The 27,706-nt window shown below is 45.8% G+C and overlaps 1 protein-coding gene across 1 annotated transcript in view; it reads left to right on the top strand.

Moving 5' to 3' along the window:
- fgfrl1a (fibroblast growth factor receptor like 1a) overlaps window positions 1-25,263 on the top strand; it is a 60,600-nt gene extending 35,337 nt beyond the window's left edge. The window contains exons 4-8 of the mRNA XM_068588632.1: window positions 16,198-16,275; window positions 20,313-20,621; window positions 22,806-22,978; window positions 23,076-23,256; window positions 23,831-25,263. Of these exons, the coding sequence (XP_068444733.1) occupies window positions 16,198-16,275; window positions 20,313-20,621; window positions 22,806-22,978; window positions 23,076-23,256; window positions 23,831-24,264 (1,175 nt within the window). The 3' untranslated portion in view covers window positions 24,265-25,263. The remainder of the gene's footprint in view (window positions 1-16,197; window positions 16,276-20,312; window positions 20,622-22,805; window positions 22,979-23,075; window positions 23,257-23,830) is intronic.
- The last annotated feature ends 2,443 nt before the right edge of the window (window positions 25,264-27,706 follow it).

Genomic DNA, 27,706 nt, shown 5'->3' with positions numbered 1-27,706 from the left:
TGCCAGCGCTGAAAAGCCCTGTATCTCCTGCAGCCGCTTTGATGTCTTAATGACGACGTGAAGAGCGAATTATGCTCAGAGACCCCCCCCCATCCCCGCCCCCCCGCCCGCCCTCCCCCCTCCCTTTCACTCTCTTTTGTCGCTCTTCAGATTCCAGCAGTCACATCTGGCTTTTCCAAACCCACCTCACGGACAACATGCAGGGGGAAAAAACCCACTGGCATTCAGAGGAGAGAAATAATCAGCCGGCATGGAAAAACTTGTTGCACTTATCAGAAAGTTTATCAGAGTTTCAGCTATGTTTCCCAAAGCCTGTGTTTTATCTGGCTTCGATAAAGCCTTGTTGACTATTCAGTGTTTTCTTGTCATGTGGTCGGCGGGCAGACTAAACTGTTGTTAGTTCAAAGCCATATCTGAGCTCCAGGAAGTTTGATAAAGATGCTTTTATAGCTTGTATTTTGAAACATTTAACACGGCTGAGGGGATAAAGGCAGACAAAAACCTACTGATTACAGGAGACGACTGCTGACTGAAATATCTAATGAAATGATATGTAATTTCAAACAGACAATGACACTGAAAAACAAGAAAAGAGCTCTGACAGACTCGTTTTTGTTTCGGAGCGTCAGGTGTGCGAGTCTGCATGTGCTTACTTGTATAATGTCCCTGCATTCCAGTGCGTTATATTTCACATAAAAGCATACACAATAAGCTTTCGCTGTGTTTTCTGGATAATGTGTGCGCGTGTGTGTGTGCGTGCGTGCGTGCGTGTGTGTGTGTGATTTTCCCCCACGGTTCTTAGGCAAACACAGCGATGGTTCTGCGGCACCTCTGCTATCAGCCTGGAGTTTGATCAGTGTGACAGCATGCTGAAAACTGACACACACACACACACACACACACACACACTCTCGTTGGCCATGACCACAATCTCTTCTGCGCATTCCTCTGTTCTGTCTCCGTTCTGTACGGAGCGCACACCTTTGAAATTCCTCTAAACTCCAGAGGTCTCGAGCTGCTACGAGACTGTCCGCGCTTCCACTCGAGGCGAACGTCCTCAGACAGTTTCTCCGTGCGCGGGCGTTGTCTCGATGGCCGTTCTAAGCGCTTCACGCCAGCGTCGGTCGGCTTTAAGCCGCCGCGACGAGCCGCGTGTGTCATTTTCCAGTCTCGGCTGCGACTTTCCGTTGGCCCGCGGACCGAAGCCCTCCCAACATGTGAAAACAGAAGTAAGAAAAAGGGAAGGGAGAGCAGAGGATGTGTAGAAGCTGTCAGACATGTTGTTAAACGATGAAAACAAGCCGCAGAGTTAAGCTGCTGTCAGCCCCCGCGGACCTTTTCCCTCCTGCCTCACTCCTTCACTACTGCCTTTCTGCACTCCTCCACCTGAGTCTCTCAGCGGGAACTTCAATGCCCCCGTGGCCCAAAAGAAACACAGCATTGTTTTTAATTGTTAAAACTCTGTTTCCTAATGCGTGCAATCTGGATCTGAAAGGAAGCTCAAAGGGCGAGAAATTGTCTGGACATGTTGCTGACTTTAGGGTAAAGAGGTTTTGAACAGGAGCGCAGCTGTGTGCGTTGACACATTTACACGAGAACACTTCCGACCGCACGCGCATGTCAACTTCTCTTTGCGCCCGGTCGCTCAGCCGAGATGTTCTGCCGGCAAACGCTGACTATCGGAGGCGAGGAGGTGGCACGAGAGCGTCCCGCCGGGTGCAGATGAAAAGTTGCATGATGATTACTCCACAAACAGCTCCGAGCAACACAAATGAGAGCTGAACAAAGCGGAGCGTCGGGGCGAGTCATGTTGAAACGTCGCCCGGCGGCTCATCAGGATGAGCGGGTTGGGTTTACTTTGTCGTAAATAGTTCATCAAAGAAGGCCTGTCAGCATGCAGCCTCGCATGGCGGAGAGTGCCAGCATCTTTGAAGTCAAACCAGACAACCGCCTATATTCTCGACACCTACTCTGAAAACACCCACACACGGGCACGCGAAATGCAGATGCATGCGGGAACCATCGTACATGTGCGACGCACACCGAAGCGTCAGTGAATCTGATTCCAAGCATGCTGAAATGTCCACGTAGCAGCACTCGGTAGCTGCGCAGCTTGAAATGTGCTCACTTTACAACCAGCATGTACATGTAAAAGTCATGAAACTGTGATATTAGCTTGTATTTTTCTACTATTTACAGCTGCAAATACCTGATTGGATTGACTTTGTGTGTTTCGACAGGATCGTGTGTGCTCCACCAAACCTGTTGTAGAAAACTTAACCCGTCAATGATTTGTATCACGTATTTATTTGTTGTTTTATAGTTAATAGATAGTCGTGGTTTCACAGTTGACGCATCAGATGAGAGAGGGATCTGTCTTCTCAGCAGTCGCGATCGAGTCGTGGGAAGGAATTCATGGGCGTAAGATGAGGAAGAGGTCAAATGGGGAGAAAGCCGCTAAAGTACTAATGAGTAGATATTTAACTGGAATATAATGCGATACGGGGAAGAGCAGGGTGGGCGAGGGAGAGAGTGATCTCGAGTTCAAAGTCCCGAGCCGAGGCCGGCGGTGTGCGTTTCAAAGGCGGCGCGTGGCGATGGATGTGAGAGATTCGTTAATTCTGCGAAGTAAAGTGCCGCCTTGATGTTTACTAGAGTTACACAGGCAGCAGCTGGACGATCGCACACATCCGTGCATTCACACACGCATGCAGGCACCGTAACAGTACACACACAGTACGCACATGTGCTCTTCAATGCAAAACATGCCCGTCCACAAGTAAATGCAGGCAGATGCACTGGTGCGCACTCAGTAACGCACACAGCGTGCACATGTTCACCTGCAGTGAGACGCAGACTCACAAACACCCGCTCAGAGAAAATGAACTCCTCAGCGGCCACTAAAGGATATTGAGCTGACAGACGGATGGAAAGAGGAACTTCAGGCGGCGTCTGCTCGTTTTTCTCGGAGCCTCGGGAAAGACGGCGTGAGATGCAGCCCAAAAGCAGAACTTCCTTGTTCTCTTTGCTTGCAAACAATGCATCCTGGTACATGGAGGCACCGCCAGCACGGTCCACAAGTCAGCTTTTATGGTCAAAATTGACACTGAGGATCTTATTCATTTTTTCCTTTTAATGGCGTAACATTCAACAGCATAGACACCAGCAAAGGATTATACATACGTACATATGTACATAAAAAAGAATACAAGTAAATGTAAACCATCACACATCAATAAGGAAACATACTTTCTGCATAAATACATACTCAGGAACAGAGACTGTAGCTTTCTTTATATTATGAGCATAATATAAAGTTGTTTAACCCTCTGTCATCCTGGTCCAGTGCCCCGTCACACAGGGGAGAGGCTACACTTTACTGACGGGAACATCATCTATTTTTGGGCGATGACGATCGATTTTATAAGCGAGGATGGTTTAAGGTTGGAGCAAATTGCTAAATATATCTGACCTGGTAGCTCTAAAACAGACCGTGCAACTTCTGCATCCCCTCTGGACAATAACACACACACACACACACACACACACACACACACACACACACACACACAGCCGGTTGAAATCCTTTGTTCTACTCTCTGAAAGAGCGATTCCCAAACCTGTGGCCTTGTAAATCCTTTAAAACACAGCTAGGAGCGTTGCACACGTCGACAATTATGTTCAGAAGCCTTAAAAAGTCAAACCATCCAACGTTTTGAAGGAAGAGGAAATAGGCAAGGTTTTGTGTAAAAGAAACGCTGTTTTTCTCTTGATTTCCATCCTTCCTGTCATCTTTAAGACTGAGTTATCTCACACTTAGTTTGCGTGATTCAGCCTTTAGAGCTCTGTGCGCTACATTTCCAAGAAGGCCTTTCAAAACTCGGAGACAGCAGTTGTGGATGTGCTACGAGGACATTTAGGGTGTTAACAGGTTTCAAAGAAGGTTAATGACTGTCTTTATTTTTTTTACCTAGAGAGTTACTAAGAACGGAAGAAAATCGGACTTTAAAAATGTGACGTACATTGGTGTTAGCATCTTTTATTGTGTTGTTTTAGGGAGCGTTGCATGATGCACACCAGCTTGGGAGTCATGCAAAAGAAGGCAGTGAACTGCTGTGTTAAAAAACAATGGTTATATATGATTATATTATATAATAATGTGTGACTACATGTAATCTGCGTAACCTTCACACACACACACACACACACACACACAAGCTCCCTCCCGTGAGCAGCGGACATGAAGTCATTTCAGTAATTCCACACACTCGTTTCTGTCCCTGACTGAATCTCCTCCGTCACGTTGACCTGCCGAGGCGCAGCGTCCAGGCTTCAGGCTGCAGCTGTGCGCTCGCCAGATTCCTGCGTGGCGTATGTGGCGTCTCCATTGGAGTCGGTGTTCCACACTTGACCCTGCTGCTCCATCGATGAAGTGTGAACAGTGATGTAAAACAGCCACGTGAATACGCACGCACACTGCACATTTATGGATTAGTTCAGAAACACACACACATACACACACACACGCACATGGAAAGAGAAAAGGAAAGAGGAGGAAGAGTTATCTCTTGTTCTGTGGCTTAGAAAAGCTAAGTTAACTTAGCCAAATGCTCTTGTTGTACAAACACACGTGTTATATGAACACACACACACAGAAAACTTGATCCCTAACTGTATGTTTTCAGAACTCATAAACCCCATCGCTGTGTGACGTTTATGAGCGAGTGTGTGGAACCACTTGTGCCTGCGTGTTATTTCATCGCTCTGTTGATATCTCACGCTCTGACACAGTCCATGTCCAGCGTTGGAAGCGGCCGAGGTGCTCCGTGTATATTCTCCCTGTTGGTTTTCTCAACATTTTTCGTGTCATAACCCAACCCGGGCCTTCTTATGAACCTAAACCTCACCGCCGACCATAAATGGCCCGTGCGTGGCCACAGCGCCTGAAAATAATAATCTTGGAGTAACTCTGCCGGAAAATGGATCTGGACTTATTAACGCCTCATAAAAACATGGCATATTAATCACACACTGTGTGTTTGGATAAAGTCAGATGGAGATTGGTTGGGGCAGGATTTGTGCTTTGTCAGCTGGAAGCGACATAGTTCTTCTTCCCCTCGCTGCTGCAGTGAGGCAATGCTTGCAAAACCATTCCCTGAACTTTTTAGAGTCCTCATGCTTTTATAATGTGATACTTTATTGATCCCAAGCGGATGAACGTCCTTTCTCTTGCCGGCTTGGACGGGGGTCGGGGGCCAAATCCAGCACAGGGATTGAGTTGCTTACTCAACGATACCTGGAGGAAAGTCCAGCCTGAAACGCTTTCACAAACTGCTGGGGTTGTGCAATACATGTTCTTCAATGGTTCTACAATGTTTTCTCCTGGGAGACAACGGGTCAGAGAGACATGTGATGCTTCCTGCAGGTAAAAGCAGGTTTGATTGGACAGAATCTGATCGCTATCCAAACGAATAAAGATAGGAACACTAAGCAGGTTTGAAGACGGGGGGTCGGCGTTTATAGTTTTAAAAGAGTGGAAATAGTATTAGATATAGAACACAGCACATTCAATGAGAGGGATTTATTTAAAAAATATGAGCTGCCATAAAGAAGAGTGAGATCAAAGTTATTGCACAATTCAATTCGTACAGTAACAGGAAAGCTTGACTCTAATTATAAGGCTATATATGCAAGGAATAAAGTATTACTAATGCAAGGGTGTCGTTCCTACAGGGGATGGGAATTCATACACATGAGGGTGGCTGAGGTGTCATCCGCACCAATTGTGTGTCAGTGTGGGCCATGCACACTACAAGTACACCATTTTTTGTTTTCAATCAAAGTGACAGTTGTTAAATTGACTTCTCGAAAAACAAAAAGAGTCAGTTTGGACAAGACTAACTGTAAAATACTGTTTGTAGTGCCGCGGAAAAGGACAAAGAGAAAGGTAAAGGGGTGCAATATGATACAGCTGCACCGTAGATCTATAAAAGTTTCAGGGCCGAGGGCCCTGCAATGACTTTCGGCCTGTAGGGGTGGTAGATTATACTTCCTGGAACAGACTTTTATTGCCAACAGTTTTAGCCAAAACTCTGCTCCCTGGCTTAAATGAGTTACCTGGAAGCATTAGCTTATTGAGGATTAACTCAAGAGGAACTTTGGGGGCTTTGCTGTTCTCACTTTGACTACTTACCGCCTGACCTTCATCTGAAGCCAGCTGCACCCTGCAGAAGAAAAAAGACCTCACAGTTACATTGTTGAGGAGTGAAACACAAGAACACCAGATGTTTTGAGCTGTGATGATGTTAATATTTACTGCTTTTGCCATAAACCTTGTTGTTTCATCTCCTCGGCTCGCATGTGCACGTTGTTTGCAGCTTCCTGATCGAACACATAGTCAGTGTTCATCTTGAGCTGAACTAAAAGATAAAGCACACAAGAGAAAGAGACAGTTGACTTCAGGGCCGTGTCCGTGAACACACTTTTTTTTATTATCTCGGCCGAAAACGCCAGGCTCTGTTCTAAAAAGATGTGCTTGAGAGCGCTCCCAGCTTAGTGAGAGAGGAAACATCTCGGCGAGTACCAGCAAGCTTCATGAGGACACCATGAAGTCCACAGCACAATCAATACAAATCAATAGCATACAGACACCGGCCTCAGGGATTCAAGGATTGCTTGAAACACAGAAATGAATCAATCTATATGGGGCATAACATATTTTAAAGTAACACCAGAGGTTTTTGGAGGGCCACTATTTGATGATAGTGAAAATATTTCTTTAAAAATAAGAGTTAAAAAAGCGCCTTGTTGGCCAAGTGCAAAGTCCTTTGGGACCTTTGTTGGTCACCTTGTTTCCTTACGGTGTCCTCGGTCGAGGTTGTTCATCATCATATTGTCCCAATCCAGTCCTGGACCTTGATCATCTTTGATCATTTTGGTCCATTTCATATTATTATTTTACGGAACGAGGCAATTTGTCGCACACACTGGAAAGGTGAAAATGTGCGTCATCAGTCCTTGATGCACACATGGAAAGTGTAGCTTCAAAGGAAGCCGCTGCGAGAGTTGGGGAGGATTTGTGCCGAGTGCAGAGTCAGTGGTTTGATGAGTCCATGGAGCAATTGGCCCAATCTGTTTAACTCTCTGTCTTCTCTCTCGCTTAAAAAAAACTGTGCCCAGTCGATTTGAAACGTTCTTGTATGTTTAGACTCCAAACATCTTGACTGAGTGACGGACAGCTGCGCAGACAGACTCAGACATGCTGCTGCCTGGTTGTGAGACGCGGCCGAGGCCAAGGTGAAGGCAACGACACAAACCAAATACACACACATGCTGAAGGTTAACCCGAGAGTGGAAAACAGCACCTCTGCCTCCTCAAAGTACGACGCTCCATTATTTTCATCCTCTAAATGTGTGTACATGTGAGTTGGAAATAGCTTTTTTTCATACGTACGGTCACCCTCCTCCTTCATGCAGCCACTCATAGCTCACACACACACACACACACACACAAACACAGGTGGCTGTAATTAATGTGTTGGGCCCTTTCATGGCACGAGATCAAACTGCAGTCCGCTCAGCTTCAGGAAATACAGAGCTCTGCTTAGAGTCACACACACACACACACACACACACACACACACACACACACACACACACACACACACACACACACACACACACACACACACAATGAGCTCCATATTCATGCACCTTCAACGTGATGCTGGCGTACAAAAGGTTTCCCCTGAAAATGTTTTTGTTTAGTCTGCAACCGAGACTGAGCTCTGTTTGATTTCACTGCAGAAGCTCTGTGTTTACTTCGGCAGCGAGGGGACACAGAAGGTGGAGAGCGAGGGATTACAAGTCAGATAGGGCTGAAACGTTCAACATCTCCAATCCGACTTGAGAATACACACGCCGGTTGTTTGCCGCAGCGATCAGCAGAACCTCCACAGCCGGTCCAGGTTATGAAAGCAGGAATAATCCTGCTGGAGGAAAGTCTGAAGCTGTGAGTCGTCAGCTCTTCATTTTGATGACCCGGCAGGTTTCCTGCGTGCCGCCCTTTTTCACTTCAGACAAGACTGAAAGTGTTTGAAAACAAAAGACTGGACCATTTTGAGGATTAAAAAGGAGAAGTGGCCCGCACAGTGAATACTGTTATTCACTGAATACTTGTGATGTTTCTCCTGCACGCTGCTTCAGTCCTACACCTGCGCCTCACTGGAGCTGGAGCAGCAACCACACTGTATCCATCCTCTGTCATCTTCAGCAGCTAGTTTCAGATGTGAGGTCTTCATTAGAAGATCCTGGGGAGAAAGAATAGTCTGTCCGGGTTAATAAGTGCCCCGTGTTTGGGATTGACCCTTTACTTGTGATTGATTTCAGTAGCTGTAGATATTAGCCTTTATTTTTCACAGACGTTATGTTTCTGGTGTATTTGCCTGGTTAACTGTCGTGGTGGAGTGTCTGTCGAGGAGGAACTACTTAATATCTACAGACTTCCATTCACTCTGCTCATCCAAAGTATTATTATATATTTCTAAACTGACTTCAAAGCTTTCTACTGCGATCCTGCTTCGGCTGTCAGGGCTTAAAATGAAGTCACATTCGGTCTGACGAGCAGAAAGCGTCACAGTCACTCTCATTACAACCTGATTCAATTGTGACTAAAACGTTGCATATTTTATTCCACTTTTAAAAGTTTGAGGACCGATATAGATTGATGGGGATTTTTTGAGGGATCCAAAACAATATCAAGTTACAAGACTTCACGATCAAAATTGTGAGCCACAGTGACAGGTCCCTCATTAAAAAACTGTGAAAAGTCAGGAATTCAAGACACACACACACACACACACACACACACACACACACACACACATCCTAGCCTAGTTAAACCTACCTGCACTCTGAAGCTCTTGCCGGCATACTATACTATATGAAATAGTTGTTTTGCAAATGTGCGTGTCTGTGTTCAATGTGTGTGTTGGTGTGTTTGTGATTGGCTCACACACATAGGTTCGTACCAAATAGGTCAGAAAGCTGGAAGCAATTCCCGGCCGAACGTTGACGTGTTCATCATATTTCAGAGATCCTGAGCCCAGAATGTCACGACGTGTAATCGCGTTCGCAAACAGCCTCGTAAAGTTGAACTCGTAAAAGGTTTTGTTGTGGATTTGGCCCGGTCCGCGGTTGGCCGCTGGACCGGGCCCATATTTAGACCAGAAAACCCTGTCAGGTGTTGGTGTGTGTGTCTGTGTGTGTGTGTGTGTGTGGATGAGGATGATGAAGGGTAATAAGATCAAATGTTCCAGAGACATTTCAGAGCAAAAGATCTTTACCTTATGAGGATTTTGTTTGAACTGGTTATGTGCGTATGCGTGTGTGGGGTTTATAAACATTAAAACGACATCACCTGAAACACACGTCACCCCTGCGATGACTGCCCACTAAATACACCGGGACTACACACACACACACACACACAAGCTGTTAATCTGTCATGTAAGCCAGTGTTGCCGCTCGTAGAGAGTAGCTGTTAACTGTAGTGTAGGATTGTCTGTTCTGCGCTTACAGTTAATAAATCTTTCTCCGCGCTGTCGCCTCTTTCCCTCCAGCTCTCTGTCTTTTTATCCCTCCTGCTGCCTCTTGACCTCCTCCAAAAGTCAGTCGGTTCCCGTCTCGTTCCCTCTCTTTCTCCGTCGCAGGCCCTTTCGACGTCTCTCTCTCATGCTGTTAATGGGGAAGTGTGTAGCAGCCCAAGTTATAATGATTTCCATCAGGCTACACGGCCTCTCTGCAGGCAAGAGTATAAATCAAAGTGACACGAGTGTGTGTGTCTTCACGTGTGTGTGTGTGTGCGTATCGGTCTGTTGTTCACGTGTGCAGATGTGGACGCGTGCACTAACACACATGGTCTTTTCTTGAGGATACGACAACTTTAAGCGTAAGCACTATGAATTGTTCCTCTGGACCGTGTGTCAGAACAATGGATGTAATATTTTTACTTTGTGAAATTTACTTTTAAGAAGACAATCCTTTGGTTCTCGCGAAAAACTGTGAAAACTGAAAAAGCTCAAATCACAACGACAACTTAGTTTCAACTAACTCATATTTTCATTATCAAATAATAAGTTGACAATGCTATAGTCAAAGACGACCAAAAACATGAAATATTATATAAATAAGGAAATAATATTATCAAATAAGGTATCCTTTTCATATAAAATAGATTATTTAGCCTGTGAAATAAAAAATGGCACATGATTATCAAAGATACAGTTATCAAACAGAATAAATTGAGGGCATTTCTGTTCGATAAATGTTCAAAACCGATAAATTTAGCTCTGAACAGCATTATCCATGAGCACAATAGATCTGTTTGGGTTTCAGTGCAGCACGTCGCGGATGTTTCATCTAAGACCCAACAGATCTGACGCCACGATAGAGGAGCAAAGTCCATCTCTTGAAGAGGATTGTTTTAGAAGATTGAAAGCTCCGGGGAGAAATATTATTTGAGTGAGTTTTGTTTTGTGAAAATATTATCCTTACTGTTCTGTATTGTGATCTGAACCGACCTGAAATATCATGACCACAACCTTTTATTTTTTGTATTCTTTCCTGAAGGCATTCATTCATATTCATGTCCCCACTGTCTGAGGTGGTTTGGCTCATTCCTAAGTACATTAAACAATGGCCGTCCTCGGTGGATTACATGAGCTGCTAATTACGTCTGAAACGCGAGCCGTACTGCAGACAGGAACTTTCCACAGAGCATTTAGAGTTTTACATTTTAGATCTGGTGCCACAGCATGTAAATCTAACCATTTATTACAATGACGCTGTGTGTGATGTTGCAACTCGCGGCAACTGAGCTCGAGCGACTGTTCCTCGAATGACTGCGGCTGGAGACAAAAGTATGTTCGGACCGTGGAGTCCGAGTGCAGCACGTCAGACAAACACAAGAGACGCACATCATTTTCACCCGCAAACAAAATCCCTCCAACTGAGCAAAATGTCCGATCCCTCGTGTTATTTCAACAACAACAATAAAGGGCTTGCAGCACAAGATACATGTGGTTTCATGGTTTCCAGAGTATCACTGAACTGATGGGGTTATAATGACAGTGTGTGTTTTAGTAGGGGGTCGGAGCACCGACAGGCCAGCAAACTGCTGAAGGACGAGCGCCGTTTCCTGGAAGATGGATCGTTGTTAAAGTGTTGTGGAGAGCGGGGTTCTCAGGTTCAGCCTCCTGATCCCCAACGCAACGTCATCTTGTGAAATAGTCGTCCAATAATCTCTGTGGTGCACCAACCAGAGGTCACGGAGTCAAACAGATTGCGAGCTCCTCGGACGTCCTCCATCGTCTGCTCGTGGTGTCCCATTGTGTCAAGATGAAGTTACTCTTCTCTGTGTTGTCAGTCGGCGGTCACTGCCCCGAGCAACCTGGAAGTATGAAGCGCATCGCCTCCTGTTGACTGAACGAAACGATCTTCTTCAGGAAAGAGTTGTGCAGCTGGAAGTTAGATGAGGAAGAGACGGGCCTTCCCTTTCTAAACCTGTAGCAATAAATCATCCCTGTTTATTATATGCAAACTCTTCTGGCATGTTGTACTTAATTTACATTAAAAAAAAACTGCAACAAGCTGGTACATTAACATATAAATGTACAGTGGTACAGGGCAGGTGTAAATCCTGCTCTAAACGTGAACGTATGATGAATGAGCCCGCGATAAAGTGTTCATAAATAAATAAACCTCTAATCATGTGACTGCTGCTTACAGCTGATGAAGATCATTTAAAATGATCAAAAGCTTTAAATGTGATCGAAAGCTTCAGCTCCCTGATGGACCGTGTGGTGGGATTGTTTTCTAAACTGCTGGTTTCGGGGTCAAGAATTAGGCTTTAAAACATCCATGAAAGAATAAAGTTCACCGTCCAATAACTTGCTTGAAACACATACAGAGATTTCATCCGGTCAAATTAAAATCCATGTGAAGACAGATTAATTGCATGTCTGATCAGTGGCACGCCATGCAGACGGGTTGAACTTCAACTTTGGTCAAAACTGCAAGCCGCTGTAATATTTATAGCAAGCTGTTGCTGCAGGATCGAAAAATAAACCTTCCTGGGATCCAGATTTAACTGAACAATGCCTCTTCCAGAGCTATGTAAGACGTGTTCGCTTGCGGTAGCTCCCGTCTAAAACATCAAGTCGGGATGAAGTGTGAGGCAAGCTGGGCCCGTGTGGAGCCCGAAACTGTGACCGTGGTCAGTTTTAGAGGACTAACGGCGGTTTACGGGGTTTTGTCAGATACACAAACTCAGCATCGGGCTGGTTGTTTGACCCTGATGCGGCAACAAGCAGCCTTAACACATGAACACTCAGAGGCTCTGTCCACATATCCAGTGTCTCTATATTAAAACCTGGAAGGACACGACCCTTTAGGAAAACACTGCCCCCGTCGCACACACACACACACACACACACACACACTCACACACACACACTGGACTGTTGGGACTCATATTTCTGAGCTTGCTCATGTCCAATTGCTGCCTTTTCTCGGCAGACCTAAATGTAAATACAAGAAGGGGTTATTCAAACACACTCGCTCACACAGGGGTACCCCGCCAGTGAATGTGTGAAATGTACACACTGATGAACCCCCCCCCCCCCCCCTCCTTTTCCTCCCGGTCGATGAAAAGAGAGATGAAGGAAAAGAAACAAAGAAGAAAAGAGGCAGAAAAATAAAAATGGAAAGCACACGTGTGAGGAGAGAGTGAAGGTTTGAATAAGAGACATACACAACTCAAAAGAAGTGAAGTATGGAACCCTGTGTTTGAAATCTATTTAAAATAAAGTCTTCATACTGAACTGGGCGGCAGGTACAGCAGGTCGTCCACCAACCTGAAGATCGGCGGTTCGATCCCCGGCTCCTTAAGCCTGCATGTCCAATTGTCCCAAGATACCTCATCCCAAACTGTTTGAGAAGGCCGTGTGTGTGTGTGTGTGTGTGTGTGTGTGTGTGTGTGTGTGTGCACCGTCCTTGATGGGCGCCTCAGCCATCGGTGTGTGAATAATGTTGTGTAAAGCGATTTGAGTCTACACGTACATATAGAGAGACGTCCTCTCACATCTTGAGCACGTATAACTTCAAAGAGATCCATCTGGGACGCAACAAGATGAACATTAATCAAACACATGTGCTCCAAAAGCTTATAGTAAAAGTCTTTTTGGCCCTCATCCGAATCTTATGATATCGGGAAGCTCCGGGAATTATTAAAGATGTATCAGACACATTGAAATAATAACATCTGGAGCCGACTTCAATCTGACACACACCTTCTTTTTCACAAGCTTCATCCCAACACTGACAGTCTTGGTTCCAAAGTATTAACGTTTTAAGGATTTAAAGGAATAAACAATAAAGTGGGAGAATGTGACTCCTGAAAATGACGCGATGAGCTACAGAGGAGACTTATCACTCCCAAAAACTGTCTGTAAATGGTGCTTCATCCCGCAAAAACAATCTTTGGCTGAGGATCCAGACTTTCTTTTAGCCGATCAGCCGTGACGCTGATTCTTGGGATCGGCCCGGGATTTCTTTTTTTTAGTTATTGATACCGGGAAAACTTATACTTGCCTTCATGCATTCATGTCCGTGTGTGTGTCTGTGTGTGTGTGTGTGTGTGTGTGTGTGTGTGTGTGTGTGTGTGTGTGTGTTAGTTGTTGGAATCACTAGCTAAAGTATCTGGCCGAACATTAGAAGGTGGAACGGCATCAGAGGAAAGCATTTTGTTTATTGAAAACACCTGAAGCAGGGAGGGGATATGTTTTCTACTCTGTGTGTGTTCAGCTTGAACCAAACAGCGAAACATTAAAAGCCCCCCGCCGCCCCTCCCCCAGCTTTGCACTGGTATAATAGAACTAAAGAAAGGTGTAAAACTGGCTCCGCCGGCAGAAACGCTTCTGGAGCCAAACGTGCTTCAAGTCGAACATGCTGACTTGTGATTCGCAGGTTTTAAAAGATCCTGTTCCAGTTTGACTCCCTAGAAGACTAGACGGCTCTAAAAGACCATACGGTGGATATTTAGATATTCTTCCGTGACTTATGTTCAAGACAATGGTGTTAATACAACGAGAGTTGGTCACGCGCATTCACTTTGCTCTCTGGCCGTCTTCGGCCGTAAGCTTCCTGTGTAGGTCCTGAGGAAAGTGATAATGGAGGAGTCAGCTGGGTTTTCTGTTTCTGATGCTTCTCTGCATCGGTCTGACGCTATACAGCTGCTGTACATGTACACCTTTTGAATTTTGGAAATACTTTGATGCCTTGGATGCACGGACAGTGGAAGCGGTCCAGCCCCCCCTCAGTGAACGGGTCTGTGGGAGATCTGCCGTGGACGGTTTACAGGCTCGCACCAGGCCTGCAGGGGGGGAGGGGAAGGGTTTCTCGCTGCTAAGAGTGCTAAACCATGCCGCCCGCCCGTCAGACCCCCATGCCGCTAGGCTTCAAACGCGCGGCCCTTTCTCAGAACATGGCGTGCATGTGGCGGGAGGGAGGGATGAAGGAGTGAGGTGCAACGAGAATACCCGCACCTCAAGTTACCACTTAGTTAAATAACGCGTGCACTGACACACCCATGCTGGAATTCATATCACACTCCCTCGTGCACACACACACACACACACACACACATGCACGTAGGGCCTGCAACTCGCGGCCTGCCTGCGTGCTATTAATACCAGCCCCGAGGATGCAGGTCATGCCTCCCATTTGCATTTCAAATGCGTCGCTCCATCATCCAAATAGTGATGCTCTGAAGACATTTGGCAGCGCATTAAACACAGAGCTTTCAGGTGGTCTGCTCGCACATCTTTTTGTAGCAACATGCAAGATCGTATTAATTTAACGTATTAATTTACAAGCACGCACTCTCACGTATTTCCTGCAGGTGGTCCGAGGCTGTTTGACTCTCTCTCTCTCTTTCGTTCTTTCCAGGACGACCATCAGGCTTTGGTTGAAGTTTCAGGCTCAAGCCAAGTTACCCAGCTCATGCGTTTTGACAGCCTTCATATTGCTCCGTATCGGCCCCCGTCCCCACCTCCCTGTTGAAGGGCCCCTCGGATACATTGCTTCCATCTTGAAGCGCTCCGGAGCGTGAAGGCTCGGACAGATGTTTGTATCTTTTTGATAATCAATTTGGGAAGACGTGCCGAGGGAGGGAAACGGATACGCCAGTGAGAGAGTAGAAGCAATATGATACGGTGGAATATGATATGGGCGCGTACTGTATGAAGGTATTTTTGGAAGGTATTCCTATAAAGCTTGTTTGGGGAATTTTTGGGGGGAAAACCTCATTTATTTTCTCAATGTCAGGGAGTGAGGAAGGAGCCGTGTTGGAGTTAAGGGTAGAGGCGTGCAGGTGGGACTCGTAGCATTCATTTCACAGCTTTCGTCACTGGTGAGCTGCAGCAGGGCTCTGGCAGTGTGACAGCAGGACAGACGGGTCATGGTATTTGTCATTTGGTTTCGCTGGTTTGACGAGACATTTGAAATAAATGAAGTGAGCCAGAAGTGATTTCTTCCCTGAGAGTTGTAACGCCTCAGTCTCACTCTTTCACCAGATTGTACCTTCTACCTGCTCACCAGATGTGAACTGAAACAATGTTATTTCAAAACAATCTTTAAGCGATGCAGAATGTAAAACCGTTCCTCCAGGGAACCGACCCACCGGTGTTATCAGCCCGCTTTTACGACCATTATATTTCCCTACTTTTTTACTTAAATGCATGTGTGTTGGAACAAACCATCACACCTCATGACCTCATGCTGAAACAGCTGCATCTTATGAAACAGCTGTCAGATGCTGACAGAAGACAGACAAAATCCTCCTCCTAAATAATCCATCCTAACTCCTATACACTCCATGTCTCTGTTTTCTTCTAGCTTGTAGCGCATAGACCTAGCAGAGCTTCGTGCACAAGATGAATCTTTATGTCACTGGAGCAAATACATGTGTCGAAATCATGACTTCATCAAGACAATGCAGCACTGACGATTGAAAGTGCAGATTCATATATATATATATTTGATTTTGCTGCATCAGCGCTCTTCGTACGGTATATTCCTCATGCTCAGCCATTCAGAAGTTGTCAATTTGCTAATGATGCTTTTCCTCTCCCTCACCAGATGACTCCGGTTTAAGAGGTGGAGCAGGGACGGCCAACGGTGACTCCGACCACGCCCCAGAGCTGGCAGGGAAACTGGGTGAGCGCTCACAGCGTCTCTCATCTCATCACTGCAGCCATGTAAACATTTTAAAACCAGAGGGAGGCCGAGAAGGGACACTCTAGACGGCTGGGAGTGTGTAACATTTCAAAAAGTACAGTAGCAGATTGTGCAATAAACACCTTGCACACTGTGGGAGGGGGAGGCCCACACACAGACACACATCAGGGTGTTTGTTTGCTCAGATAATTGGCTCTGACAGAGCGGAGAGCAGTCTATTTGTATGAGGTGTGATTTGGTGGGACACATTCCTCCTCCCCAACCCCCCACGTACTCGCCAGCCAGCCTGCCATGTAACTTAACCCTTCTTTCTTTGCTCTTTCTCTTATCCTCATACCCAACTCTTTCCTTTCTTCCTCTCTTTCTCCCCGTCATACGACAGTAAAATGTCAACAAACATTCACTGTCTTTGCTCCTTCACACATATTCTTTCTCTTTATTTATTTGCCTCTTTCTGCTCACACACAATTAAATGCACACACACACTGACTATTTGAGCTAGAGCAGCGTTTAAAGCAACTTCAGCTCCCATATTTATTTGAATAGGGACACACCGGCGATGCAGTGTTGTCATACAGAGGACCAGACCTGCTGTTCTCCCCTGTTTTCAGTCTTTATGCAAACTCAATTAAAGTGGAATTAATATTCAACAACATTCAATTAAATACCTAACTCTCAAAAGAACATGTGTCAGGATTAATGTTCTACTAATGTTAACCCTAAACCCAGATCCAAACTAATCCTGCCAGAATTAATCAAAATGAGAAGGAAAAATCCCATCTGAGAATCCAACATGGAAACCACGAGCCTCTCTCTCTCTCTTTCTCTCTCTCTCTCTCTCTCTCTCTCTCTCTCTCTCACACTCACACACACTCGCTCCCTCTGTCTCTGTACACACTCTCTGATCAAAGGTGGCCCGTCGGGGGGTCAGCAGTATTTTTACACTGTGAAGTGTGGCGTTGAAGTGGCCCCCGAGACCCAGAACAAGCCTGCCCTTTCGCCCGCTCTGGCTCTCGCCTTCTCGCCTCTTCCCTCGCTCTATCGCCGCTCTCTCAGTTCGCTCTCTCTCTTTCATTCTGCCTCGTCCCTGCGCCCTCTCGCTTACCTTGACTGTTTTTATTGTTTCGACTCCATCGCTCCCTCTCTTTGTTCTCAATTTCTTTGCCGTCGCTCCAGTTTTATTCGTCTCTTTTTAGCAATCTGTCAGTGCGTGCGAGCTAACCCGGAGTTGAACTGCCCTCTTTCCATCTGTTTCCCCCTTAACTTCTGTTTGATTTGGTACAGCTTAGACCGTATAAATCAGTTCATTTCAGTTGCACTTTGCTGCATTTGGTTCCTTTTCGAGTCTCATCCTCAGCCAATAGAGTTCAGCCGCTCTTTGCTTTGGCTCTTGGCTCCTCTCCTCAAATCGGTTCAGCCCGAGCCATGACGCTGAATTCATGTTATCGTCAAAGAAACAAAACATTAAAGTATTAATCACTCTCCTGTATTTATCCTGCACTTTCTGTTACATGTAATGACTCACTCTGGTCACAGTTCAGCTGTAGTAGCTTGGGGGGGGATGTTTCTTCTGTCATCCTGTCCAGCTTCCTGCCGGTCTGAGGAGAACTTTCTTCCACCTAGTCATGTAGCCGGAGTGATCTTCACGTCACATAACTCTCCCCTCGGTTTGTTTACCCAGAGCTAGAATAATAACTGTGTCCAAAGAAAGAGGCGCAACTGCAGTAGTTTCAGGGAGATTTATCGCCCCAGTTGATGGCTATCTGCTGTGGCCAGAACATGAGGGCCGTAAAATCAAGCTCCTGTGAATGATTTCCTCTCCTCCTTCCCTACTGGATAGTCGTTTCCCCCTCTTTGATCTGCGTTCACCACTCGCTGATTGTTGGGTTTTTTTTAAAGCAAGATATACGTGGATGAATAGATTAGGGCCCTCGAAGTAAATTCGTTGACTAATCGGTCATCTGTAGTGATTTTCTTGTGCTTTTTTTTTCCATATTGAGAGACTTATTTCCAAGAAACCTCGGAGCACATTTCTGTTAAACACAAGATTCAGCGCGGTGCTTTCGTGCGATCCTCTGTGGAGGGACGCCGTTTCACAGATCCGTCGATTAAATCAACTAATCAATTAGTCGACAAATCGGATGAGCGTTTGTCGACCGACAATTTGCTCGGTCGAGGTCAGATGGGATTTGCTTGGTGGATGTTGAAATCGGTGTCTGTGGTTAACCGTCCATTCGACGTTGTGAGGACGGATTTGCATGAGTGAGTGGATGTTTGGTGTGGTGCTAAGTCGCTGTCTGGCTTTTTATGACGTGTGCACAGATGTGCATTCGTGACCGGATATTTACAGTGACGTTACACAGCTGTCTGGGTTTTACGGCGGGATCTTCAGGATGCGTGATTTCAGGCCAAATTCGTGCTTTCTTTTAAAAGGCGTACAACCCTGAGGCCAGAGGTGCTGGATCCATGTAAAATAAGGAATCTAGCGTGTGTGTGTGTGTGTGTGTGTGTGTGTGTGTGTGTGTGTGTGTGTGTGTGTGGCGCTTCCCGGTCCTGTGAGTAAGCCTTTTGTGTAGGGGGTGAAAAGGAAGTGATTCAACCATTTTTCTTAAACAAACAATTAGGTTTATTACAGCAAATTGGGTTGTATATGCTGAGAGGCACGCTGCCATATGTTGTTACAGCACAACATGGAATACTTGGCTCCGCCGGTCAGGATGACCTCAGCCGTCTGACGCTCCTTACACTGCCAACAAATGGCCATCTAAGAAGTTGCCAATTTTTGTTTTCACTTATTTTCTGCAGAGTCAGATGATGCAATTTGTCCCTAATTCCATCGTTGTTGTTTAAAACGTTTTGTAGAAACAGAGGTACAACCGTTGACTCGAGGACGCCTTGTCACACCAGCCATGAACAAACTGATTTCATGGCGTGTAGTTGAAGGTCACACACCACCGCAGACGACTAGTGGGGTCGAATATTGGTGATCACATTGGTGCAGACGTCTGCATGCATCAACATTCAACCACTGAAACATCAGGAGGAAACAAGCACACAGTAATTAGCATATATGTCTTGTATTCTTCTTTAGAAGAGATATGAAAACAATGTGTTTTTTATCTCATTTAAAAGGAAAGCTGCCTTATTTACTACCGTTGGCCCCTACAGCTAGAAGAATGGATGTGGAAAAGTTTAGCTGTAGGGCCTAAGAAATACATACAAATAAACATATAATATAATCTTCAGTGTCTTCAGAATGCTAATCATGTTTTTATTCATCCAGTAGCAAAAAAATACATACTTTTCTAAGGTAAGAAGACATCTCATGTGGCTTAAAGCATCTCTGAACCTGTCACGACCGGATGTGGAGGAACAAGACAGGAGGCAGGTTGCAGCAAAATCAAAGAAGGCACTTTGTTAAGTCCACAAAAAACTGGCACAAAAAAAGGCAGGAACAAAACAACAGGAGCACTCGACCATAACACTATACACACACACCGGTTTTAAACGAAGATCTGACCGGGAACAAGGGAAAGCAGGGAGGCTTACAGCGGGCAGGAAGTGCAGAGGAAACAAGAGACAAACTACAAAATAAAACCGCAAACAGACACTCATATCCTGACAGATCCCTTTGTGCCGTGGCCTCTTCCGATAACGTGGCTTCGATCGCTCTTTACGCCGTGAAAAAGGTTTTATTTAAGAATCTTTGATGAGTTTCACGATCTTTACCAATCGGCTCTCGTTCCCTCGGTTTAAAGCAAAGAAAATAACTCGTCAACACACAAACTGCTTTGTGAACGGTTGACCTCTACTCATAACTTCTTCGGTCCACTCCTTTCCTTCTGTTCCCATCTGGAGCCGACAGAGTTTTTAATGTTAGCTATTCACATTTTTTAAGTCTCATCCAGAGTAACTCAACATCACGCGTGCATACCCCGCAGGCAGCCGACATCGGCACAACTCTCTCTCTCTCTCTCTCTAGTTCCAGTTTAAACTCGCCCTCTCTCCCCCCGCAGTGCGTCCACGTTTCACGCAGCCGTCGAAGATGAGGAAGCGCGTCATCGCTCGCCCGGTGGGCAGCTCAGTGCGTCTGAAGTGCACGGCGAGCGGCAACCCTCGCCCCGACATCGTCTGGCTGAAGGACAGCCGGCCGCTGGCGGACGAGGACGCCGGAGCAGAGGGAGCAGGAGGGGAAGGAGAAGGGAGGAAGAAGAGGTGGACTCTGAGTCTGAAGAACCTGATGCCGAGGCACAGCGGGAAGTACACCTGCCACGTGTCCAACAGAGCAGGAGAGATCAACGCCACCTACAAAGTGGAAGTCATACGTGAGTTACAGTGCCGCTGCACGCTCGGCCTCAAAGACGTGGATGGATTATTACACATCATTATGTTTCGTTGGTTTTTCATAAAGATTGGTTGCAGCTCCAGTTTAAGCTTCCTGCATGTGATCAGAAACTGGTGAAATGTTGGAAACACTGACATGAAAACTGCTGGAAAAAGCAAATATTTGGCCATTTTGTCTGATCGCGCCATCATTATTATATATGTATATTCTGCATTAAATAATCCATTCATCAAGTTAATGTTTCTGCTCAACATGTAGGGTTTAAAACATGTCGCTGTACAGAAGTTTGATCGAGGTAAAAATGTGGCTTCACGAGCTGATTTCATGTCGTGACACATCAGAAAGCACATTTTTGGAGTTGCGGTGCGGACATATGATACACCGGCAGGAATGTGTCTCACAAAAACAATAACACGCTGTATGATGTACACAGTTTGTGCTTCATGCTTTAAACTGAGAGAGCTGGAATCACAATACAGTGATTACACAGAATATCTAGGATCAAGGAATATAATCAACTTTTCAACTAAATAAAATGATTTGCTGACACAAAGTGATCAACATTTGCTTGTTGATCTTGTTTTTCATATAGTAGTTGAAAGTGTTCGTCTGCGGTCATTAGACGGTCTTAGAGAGGTGATGCATTTACTGATTTAAAGCCAGAGGGACTCTATGGTATTGTTTTGAATGCTTTTAAGTCTTTTGAGCTATTGCATGTGGTCACACAGAAGAGACACAGTGCTCTTCTGCAGGGCCTCAGGTATAGAAGTCCTTAAAAGCTTTCGCTTCAGTGGCATTTATTGATCGCCACCGGGCTCTTCGGCAAACACCGGTCAAGCGAGTGAGGAATGTCCAGCAGGTCGTCCAGGTGGGAGAGCGAGCCGACTGCAGCACAGAAGGCTCCAGTTATTCTGTTGAGCGCTGAAAGTGCGTTACGATGATTTGTGAGTGTTTTCCGATGTATGAGGTTGTGTTGGACGGCTGCAAAAGCTGTTTTGACGCCGGATGATTTAACGTTTAGCTGTTTGGTCCAGTTGAATTTGTGTGCGTGTGTGTGCACTGAACTATATGTTGCTGAGCGTGACAGCTCTGTTGGGAGCCTCGGACCAGCTCCTTTCCCTCTGCTCTCCACATCTGTTGTACATTGAAGTACAGCTGCAGTCTTTCCTGAAAGACACAAGCAGAAAGGAAGTAAATCCAAGCCGCTGCTCGCGTGTGTCAAATGTGACATTTTCTCGATCAGTGGAGATTCACTCGGCTGTCAGTCACTCACAGCTGTTAAAAAGGTTAAAACGAGTCGATCTCTCACAAAACATAGCATCCATAAGCAGAGACACTGCGGTGCAGTAAATCAGGGACATACTGTCATTCCTGAATGTGAAAATGTATCTCGTTGACATGGGTTTGCACTCGAAGCGTCCTTTTGGGATTCAAATCATTCTGAAATACATGAAATGCATGTTGCACCATTCGGCGTCCCTCCTGAGCATCACCTGACCTCTCTGCTTCTCTGCTTGGATGTCAGCTGAGTTCTGGCCTTGTTGTTTGCATGCGTGGTTCCTTTTCATTTCATTGCAGGCAGCCAGCTCACCAGATGTCTTTAGGACATGATGTGACTGCAACATGTCCACAATAATAAGTCATTTAACAGACATGAAGCGCCCCGGACTCTAAGAACAGCGCAGCACCGTCTGTCATACTTCAAATGCGATGGAAACAAAGAAAAGGAAGCCAGCACTGCAAAGTGTTCGTAGAGTCTTCAGTACATTTCGAACACCTGCTCTTTCCTCGGGTTACGCCCTCGTGAGATCGTATGAACAGATACTAAAAAGGAGACTATTGAATGTCTGTGGCAGGTGTGTTTATTCTGCTGTATAAACTGAGAAAGAAAGGGCAGGAGCTGAAGATAAGGCATCTGTTTGTGTATCTTGAGAGGAGGATGTGGAGCTGAATACAGCGGATACTGTTCCTGTAGTGAACCATGGTTTATTCTCACAGGGTTGTGGAGTTTCATCCACTTCAAATAAACTGAATTAAAAGAGTGTTTCCTCAGCGTTTCATTCTAATCCGACAGGTTTAAGAAAATACAACACTATCTTCTGCTCACACGTTGGCGACTGAAATATAATTTGATATCAAATATACTTTGCGTTTCTTCCTTCAGAGCGTACCAACTCTAAACCGATTCTGACTGGCACTCACCCCGTCAACACCACGGTGGACTACGGAGGAACCACGTCGTTCCAGTGTAAAGTGCGCAGTGACGTCAAGCCGGTTATTCAGTGGCTAAAAAGAGTCGAACCTGGTGACGAGAACAAATTCAACTCCACCATCGAGGTACAAACTCATGCACTGCTCCACGGTGACGCGTCCCTCTGAGGCGCGTGGGCCAGACTGATCAATAACGTTGTACTTTGTGTGATTGTCTTTGAAGGTTGGGGACCATCGCTTCGTGGTCCTGCCTACGGGGGAGGTGTGGTCCCGCCCTGACGGATCCTACCTCAACAAGCTGCTGATCACCAGAGCCAAGGAGGAGGATGCCGGCATGTACATCTGCCTGGGAGCCAACACCATGGGCTACAGCTTCAGGAGCGCCTACCTGACCGTGCTACCAGGTGAGAGGAAGAGAGAGAGTGAAGTTAGAGTGATTACATCTTATTATCTGAATTAATATACTGGAGAGGAAGGTACTTGACCAGCAGGTTTGAAAAAAAATGATAGTTTCGCTCCTGTAGTCGATGCCGATACCATTGACGTGAAAATATTATTCACTACCAATACCGTCTTTTATTAGATACACTTCTACATGTCATCCCAGTTGAGGTTGTTCAACATATTCTCATACCTCATTTTCAAATATTAGATTTCACAGGAAACCACTTGGTTTAGGTTCAGGCAGCAACACTACTTGGTGAGGTTTTAGGAAAGGTTTGTGATTACAGGAGATAACGTGACAACTCTATGGACGCTGAGCCTTTACAGTTTACATGGAGCGCGAACAGCTGCCTCCTGGCTTAACCAATCAGCTTCACCCTTTCTGGCTGACAGGTCAGCCAAACTGAGGACTTTTTATATCCTTTGACCAGTGACATGCTGACAACGACCAGCTGACTGCATCTCATCTCACAACGTCTCGAGATGGATCATTCTGTCATTTCCTGGCGTTATTTTCTTCTTCTCTCTCTGCAGATCTGAAGCCCCAAAACAACGCTGTCCCCACGGCAACATCCCCGAGCCTCCCTTGGCCCGTCATCATTGGGATACCCGCGGGCGTCGCCTTCATCTTAGGCACCGCCCTCCTCTGGTTCTGCCAATCGAAACGCACCTGCTCCTCCTCCTCCTCCTCCTCTTCTTCGTCCTCTGCTCTTCCCGCCGCCCAGCGTCTCCCCGCGGCCAACCGCGACCGAGCCGGCCCGACGCTGCCTCCTCAGCCGGCCAGCGGGGATAAAGATTGTCTCTCATACGAGGACTACGTGGCCCACCAGCAGCTGCTCCTCTCTCAGGGCGGCCCCGCGTCGGCTCCCAAGCTCCACCCGAAGATCTACACGGACATCCACACGCACACGCATTCGCACGTGGACGGGAAAGTGCACCAGCACCAGCACATTCACTACCAGTGTTAGCGCGCGGTGGGGCTTAACATTCACATGAACATGTCCATGTGCAGGCAGACTCATTCACAACAGTCCATACAAGCTGCTGACAAGCAAGGAAAGACGCAGGCAGGAGACGCATGCGGTTCATCTCCAGAAGCACAGGGTCACGCGACGCTTCCTCGTCCTGCTGCAGCCACGTCATGGTGACAACAGACTTATTCAACAAGCAAACAATGAAGAATGTAAAGAAAAGAAGACGCCGATTCTTATTTTTTAGGCAAACCTGGAAGCCGGTCCAGTGAAATCTATGAAAGAAAAAACCCCAAAACATGTTTTATCCAAACTTTTTTTGTATACAAAATATTGTCTGTCGATTTTTAAACCTTTTTTTTTTTTTTTGCTCAAATGCTTCTTTTCGTTCTTTGGACACAACCACAACCTCCTCAGTAACAGTAGAAATAGCTCGCCTATGCTACAAAGCTCCATACTAGCTACTCGTGTACATAGTGGAATACGATTATATGGCATTTAGCACGCTGCTTCACCCTGTGTGATCTATTAAGAACAATATAGCATGTATGTAGTGTGATAGCTTCATTTCAGAGTATATCTCAGGCATCAGCCCATCTGAGCCCACAGTATCCACACCCTCTGCAAGGATGAAGGCTGCTGGTTTTTCGCTTGTGCCGGGCCACCAGCCGTTCTGATGAATGTCCAGCTGCTATCTGGGTACTGTGCGATGTCAAACTGGGTTCACACTGCTTGAATCCCTCTCAGTGGATTGGTTTGAGAAGTGCGGCTTCCGCCCCAAACCAGGAGATCCTCCAGCCTTAAGTACAGTTTGTGTCCCTTTTTCTTCCTGGGAGAAAAAAAAAAAGGTGGCATTTCCTGTTTCACGTTGTTGCCTTCTCAACTTTGTTTGATGCTCGCTGACTTAAGAAGAGAGAGATGGAGGACGTCAGCTCTCCTCCATTTCAACCTCTTGAAGCAAACAGCGTAAAGGGATCATCAACAACGCCTCGGTGTAAAGTGGTGCCTTCTAAGAATCGTTTCCAGATTTCATGGATCACTGTCGGATCATTGGATATGTCACAGCTCCTTGTTCATCTCTTATGAGATTTAGAGGACATAAAAGAGGCATTTCATCTTAAACTCTTTGACTTTAAGTCCTCAAGTCTTCTTCCTAAAGCGCTGCTCCACGTGGCCTGAGGCTCTGTTCTCCACACATGCTTCGCTACGAGGCAGAGGGACTCATCTGCCGTCTCCAGTTTGTATCTAAAGAGGTTATAGTTTCAGATAACGGGTTGTCTTCTCACCTGCAGAGCTTTCTGACATTTTAGATGCTGAAACGGTCAAATGAGCGGATTCAGCTTTAAACTGACACAGATATCGCTGTCGCAAACATTTAGAGCCATATATTCTACAGGAAGTTATGTTAATTACTGCAGCAGTACCTGCTGACGAGCTGCAATACATCAGAATGATGGATGTCTACAACGAGATGTCCCGGGTAATTCTATTTACAACCTTAATGATGTTTTAAATAATAAGATGGATTTTAAGCATTTCATTACAGTCTGGTCTCATGTTCCTGCCGTTTCAAAGCCCACGCATGTGTTTTCACTCCTTTCGGCTGATTGTACCGCCTCTCAGGACCGTGGTCGTGTCCAAAGTGCGTTCGATTAATGTTTCCTTTGGTCTCGTGTAGTTGCGTTGCATCTTATAGAGCGGGGCAACCGAAAACCTCCATCATTCTTCTGGAATCAGTGCTTGGCAGCGCTCCTCCTGGCTTCATCCTGAGCAGAGAGCTCGTCAGCCAGATTAAGTGAAAACACCTGTGTGGGTGTTCGGAGCCCTTGATTTGTACCAGCGAGGTCACCTGCAGCTGTTACCAGTAAAGCAATTAGCAGAGTGTAGCAGTGATCCGAGCGTAAGCTGCTTTCAAAGACAACGTGAGCTCAAGTTGGATGAAGAAACTAGTTCAGCTTTGGAGCTGGGTTTAAGGCCTGCAACCAAATGGGGGAAAGGTTTGAGGGAAAATCCCACAAAATCCCACAGATAATGATGAAAACATGTTTTCAGCCTATAAAATCCAAAATCTAGAGAGTACTCATGGAAATGTGATAACTAAAGCAGTGAATCACCTGCAAAAGTGTTGAGCTAGAGGTTTTTTTTTCGGGTGCTGGGTTTTGGAGGCAAACTGACTCCTCCCCCCCTTCTCTCGTCACTCGGTTTGCTCGTGTATTTCAATAATCTGTGCGTTGTTATTTCGTTGTTTCGCTGCATTTTTACTCTTCGGTTCACGACTTCTCTCCCGAGTCCACCTCGTTGGTCCTTTTGTGTATGCATGAATGTGACCACTATCTAGACACTTTTGAAAAAAGGAAACGCTAAGATCAGCTGTTTAACGTTACAGCACGCTCACGCCACGTGACGTAACGGTGGAAGCGGCAGGGCGACTCCCTCCAGAGGTGTATGAAACATGAAAAGATCCCAAACATAAAGGGGAAATACGAAAGGTGTTGTTGACTGCGCAGGTGTTTCTTTCTGCAGACCTACTGCAGGACAGAATACAACAGTGAGAACTTCACAAGTGTGTGTTTTAACAGGCGTGTGACAGGAAGTGATGTATTGAAATCACCTGGTAACTTACGTTGCACATGTGGCCGTTCTTCAGCACAGAAATGTTTAAAGTAGGAAAAATGTACAAATGTACATAAGCCCAAATTATATTCAATCCTTTCCAAACCTTCTGTCGTTGCATATTTTGAATCCTTTTGATTTTGTGCATTATTAAACTTTGTGAATGACACATATCTGCACAAAACATATTCAACTAAATGAATTAACGTGCATCTCAAACCAGACTTCCTGTGATGTTTCCACACTGTGTCCTCTCTTCTCTCCTGTTCAACAGTTCAAACACACTTTAATATTGCGCTACAGCATGTCAGAACACAAAGAATAGCATGAATCAAAAATGATTTCCTCGCCAGAGACAATATGAATATAGGTCTTGAAATATGGCATTACTCTCTTTCCCTCAGACAAGTGGACTTCTCTGTTTTGAAACATCTGTTGTCGAAGTCGCCCTGAACAGCTGGAGTGCGTCCTTTTTGGTTTTTAATGTTTGCTTCTTATGTCGGAGGAGTGGGACATGTTTTTCCAAACAGTTCCATTTTCCTCAGTCAGCGCTTCCTGTGAAAACGGTCGTCGGATCAGTTCCCTCTTTTCACTCGTTTTCACACGTGAAACCCAGTTCAGTTTTTTTTGTGTCAAAGCTAATCGACTGCCAGGAGAAAGACGGTGTGTTACCACTCGCATGCACATGGAATGACGTTAGTGTTGAAATAGAGCTGTAGATCGTTTTGCGAGGCTGTTTTGGTCCGAGCAGACGCTCGAGCAACACATTGGCCTCTAAACATTATAAATGCTAAATTGTCTCAAGATTCAAAAAGGAAGTGTGCTT

This window comes from Clinocottus analis, unplaced genomic scaffold (genome assembly GCF_023055335.1).
Source record: "Clinocottus analis isolate CAN_PGR_092001 unplaced genomic scaffold, fCliAna1.0.p SCAF_10, whole genome shotgun sequence".
NCBI lineage: Eukaryota > Metazoa > Chordata > Actinopteri > Perciformes > Cottidae > Clinocottus > Clinocottus analis.
This window is presented reverse-complemented; position numbering and strand designations above follow the sequence as displayed.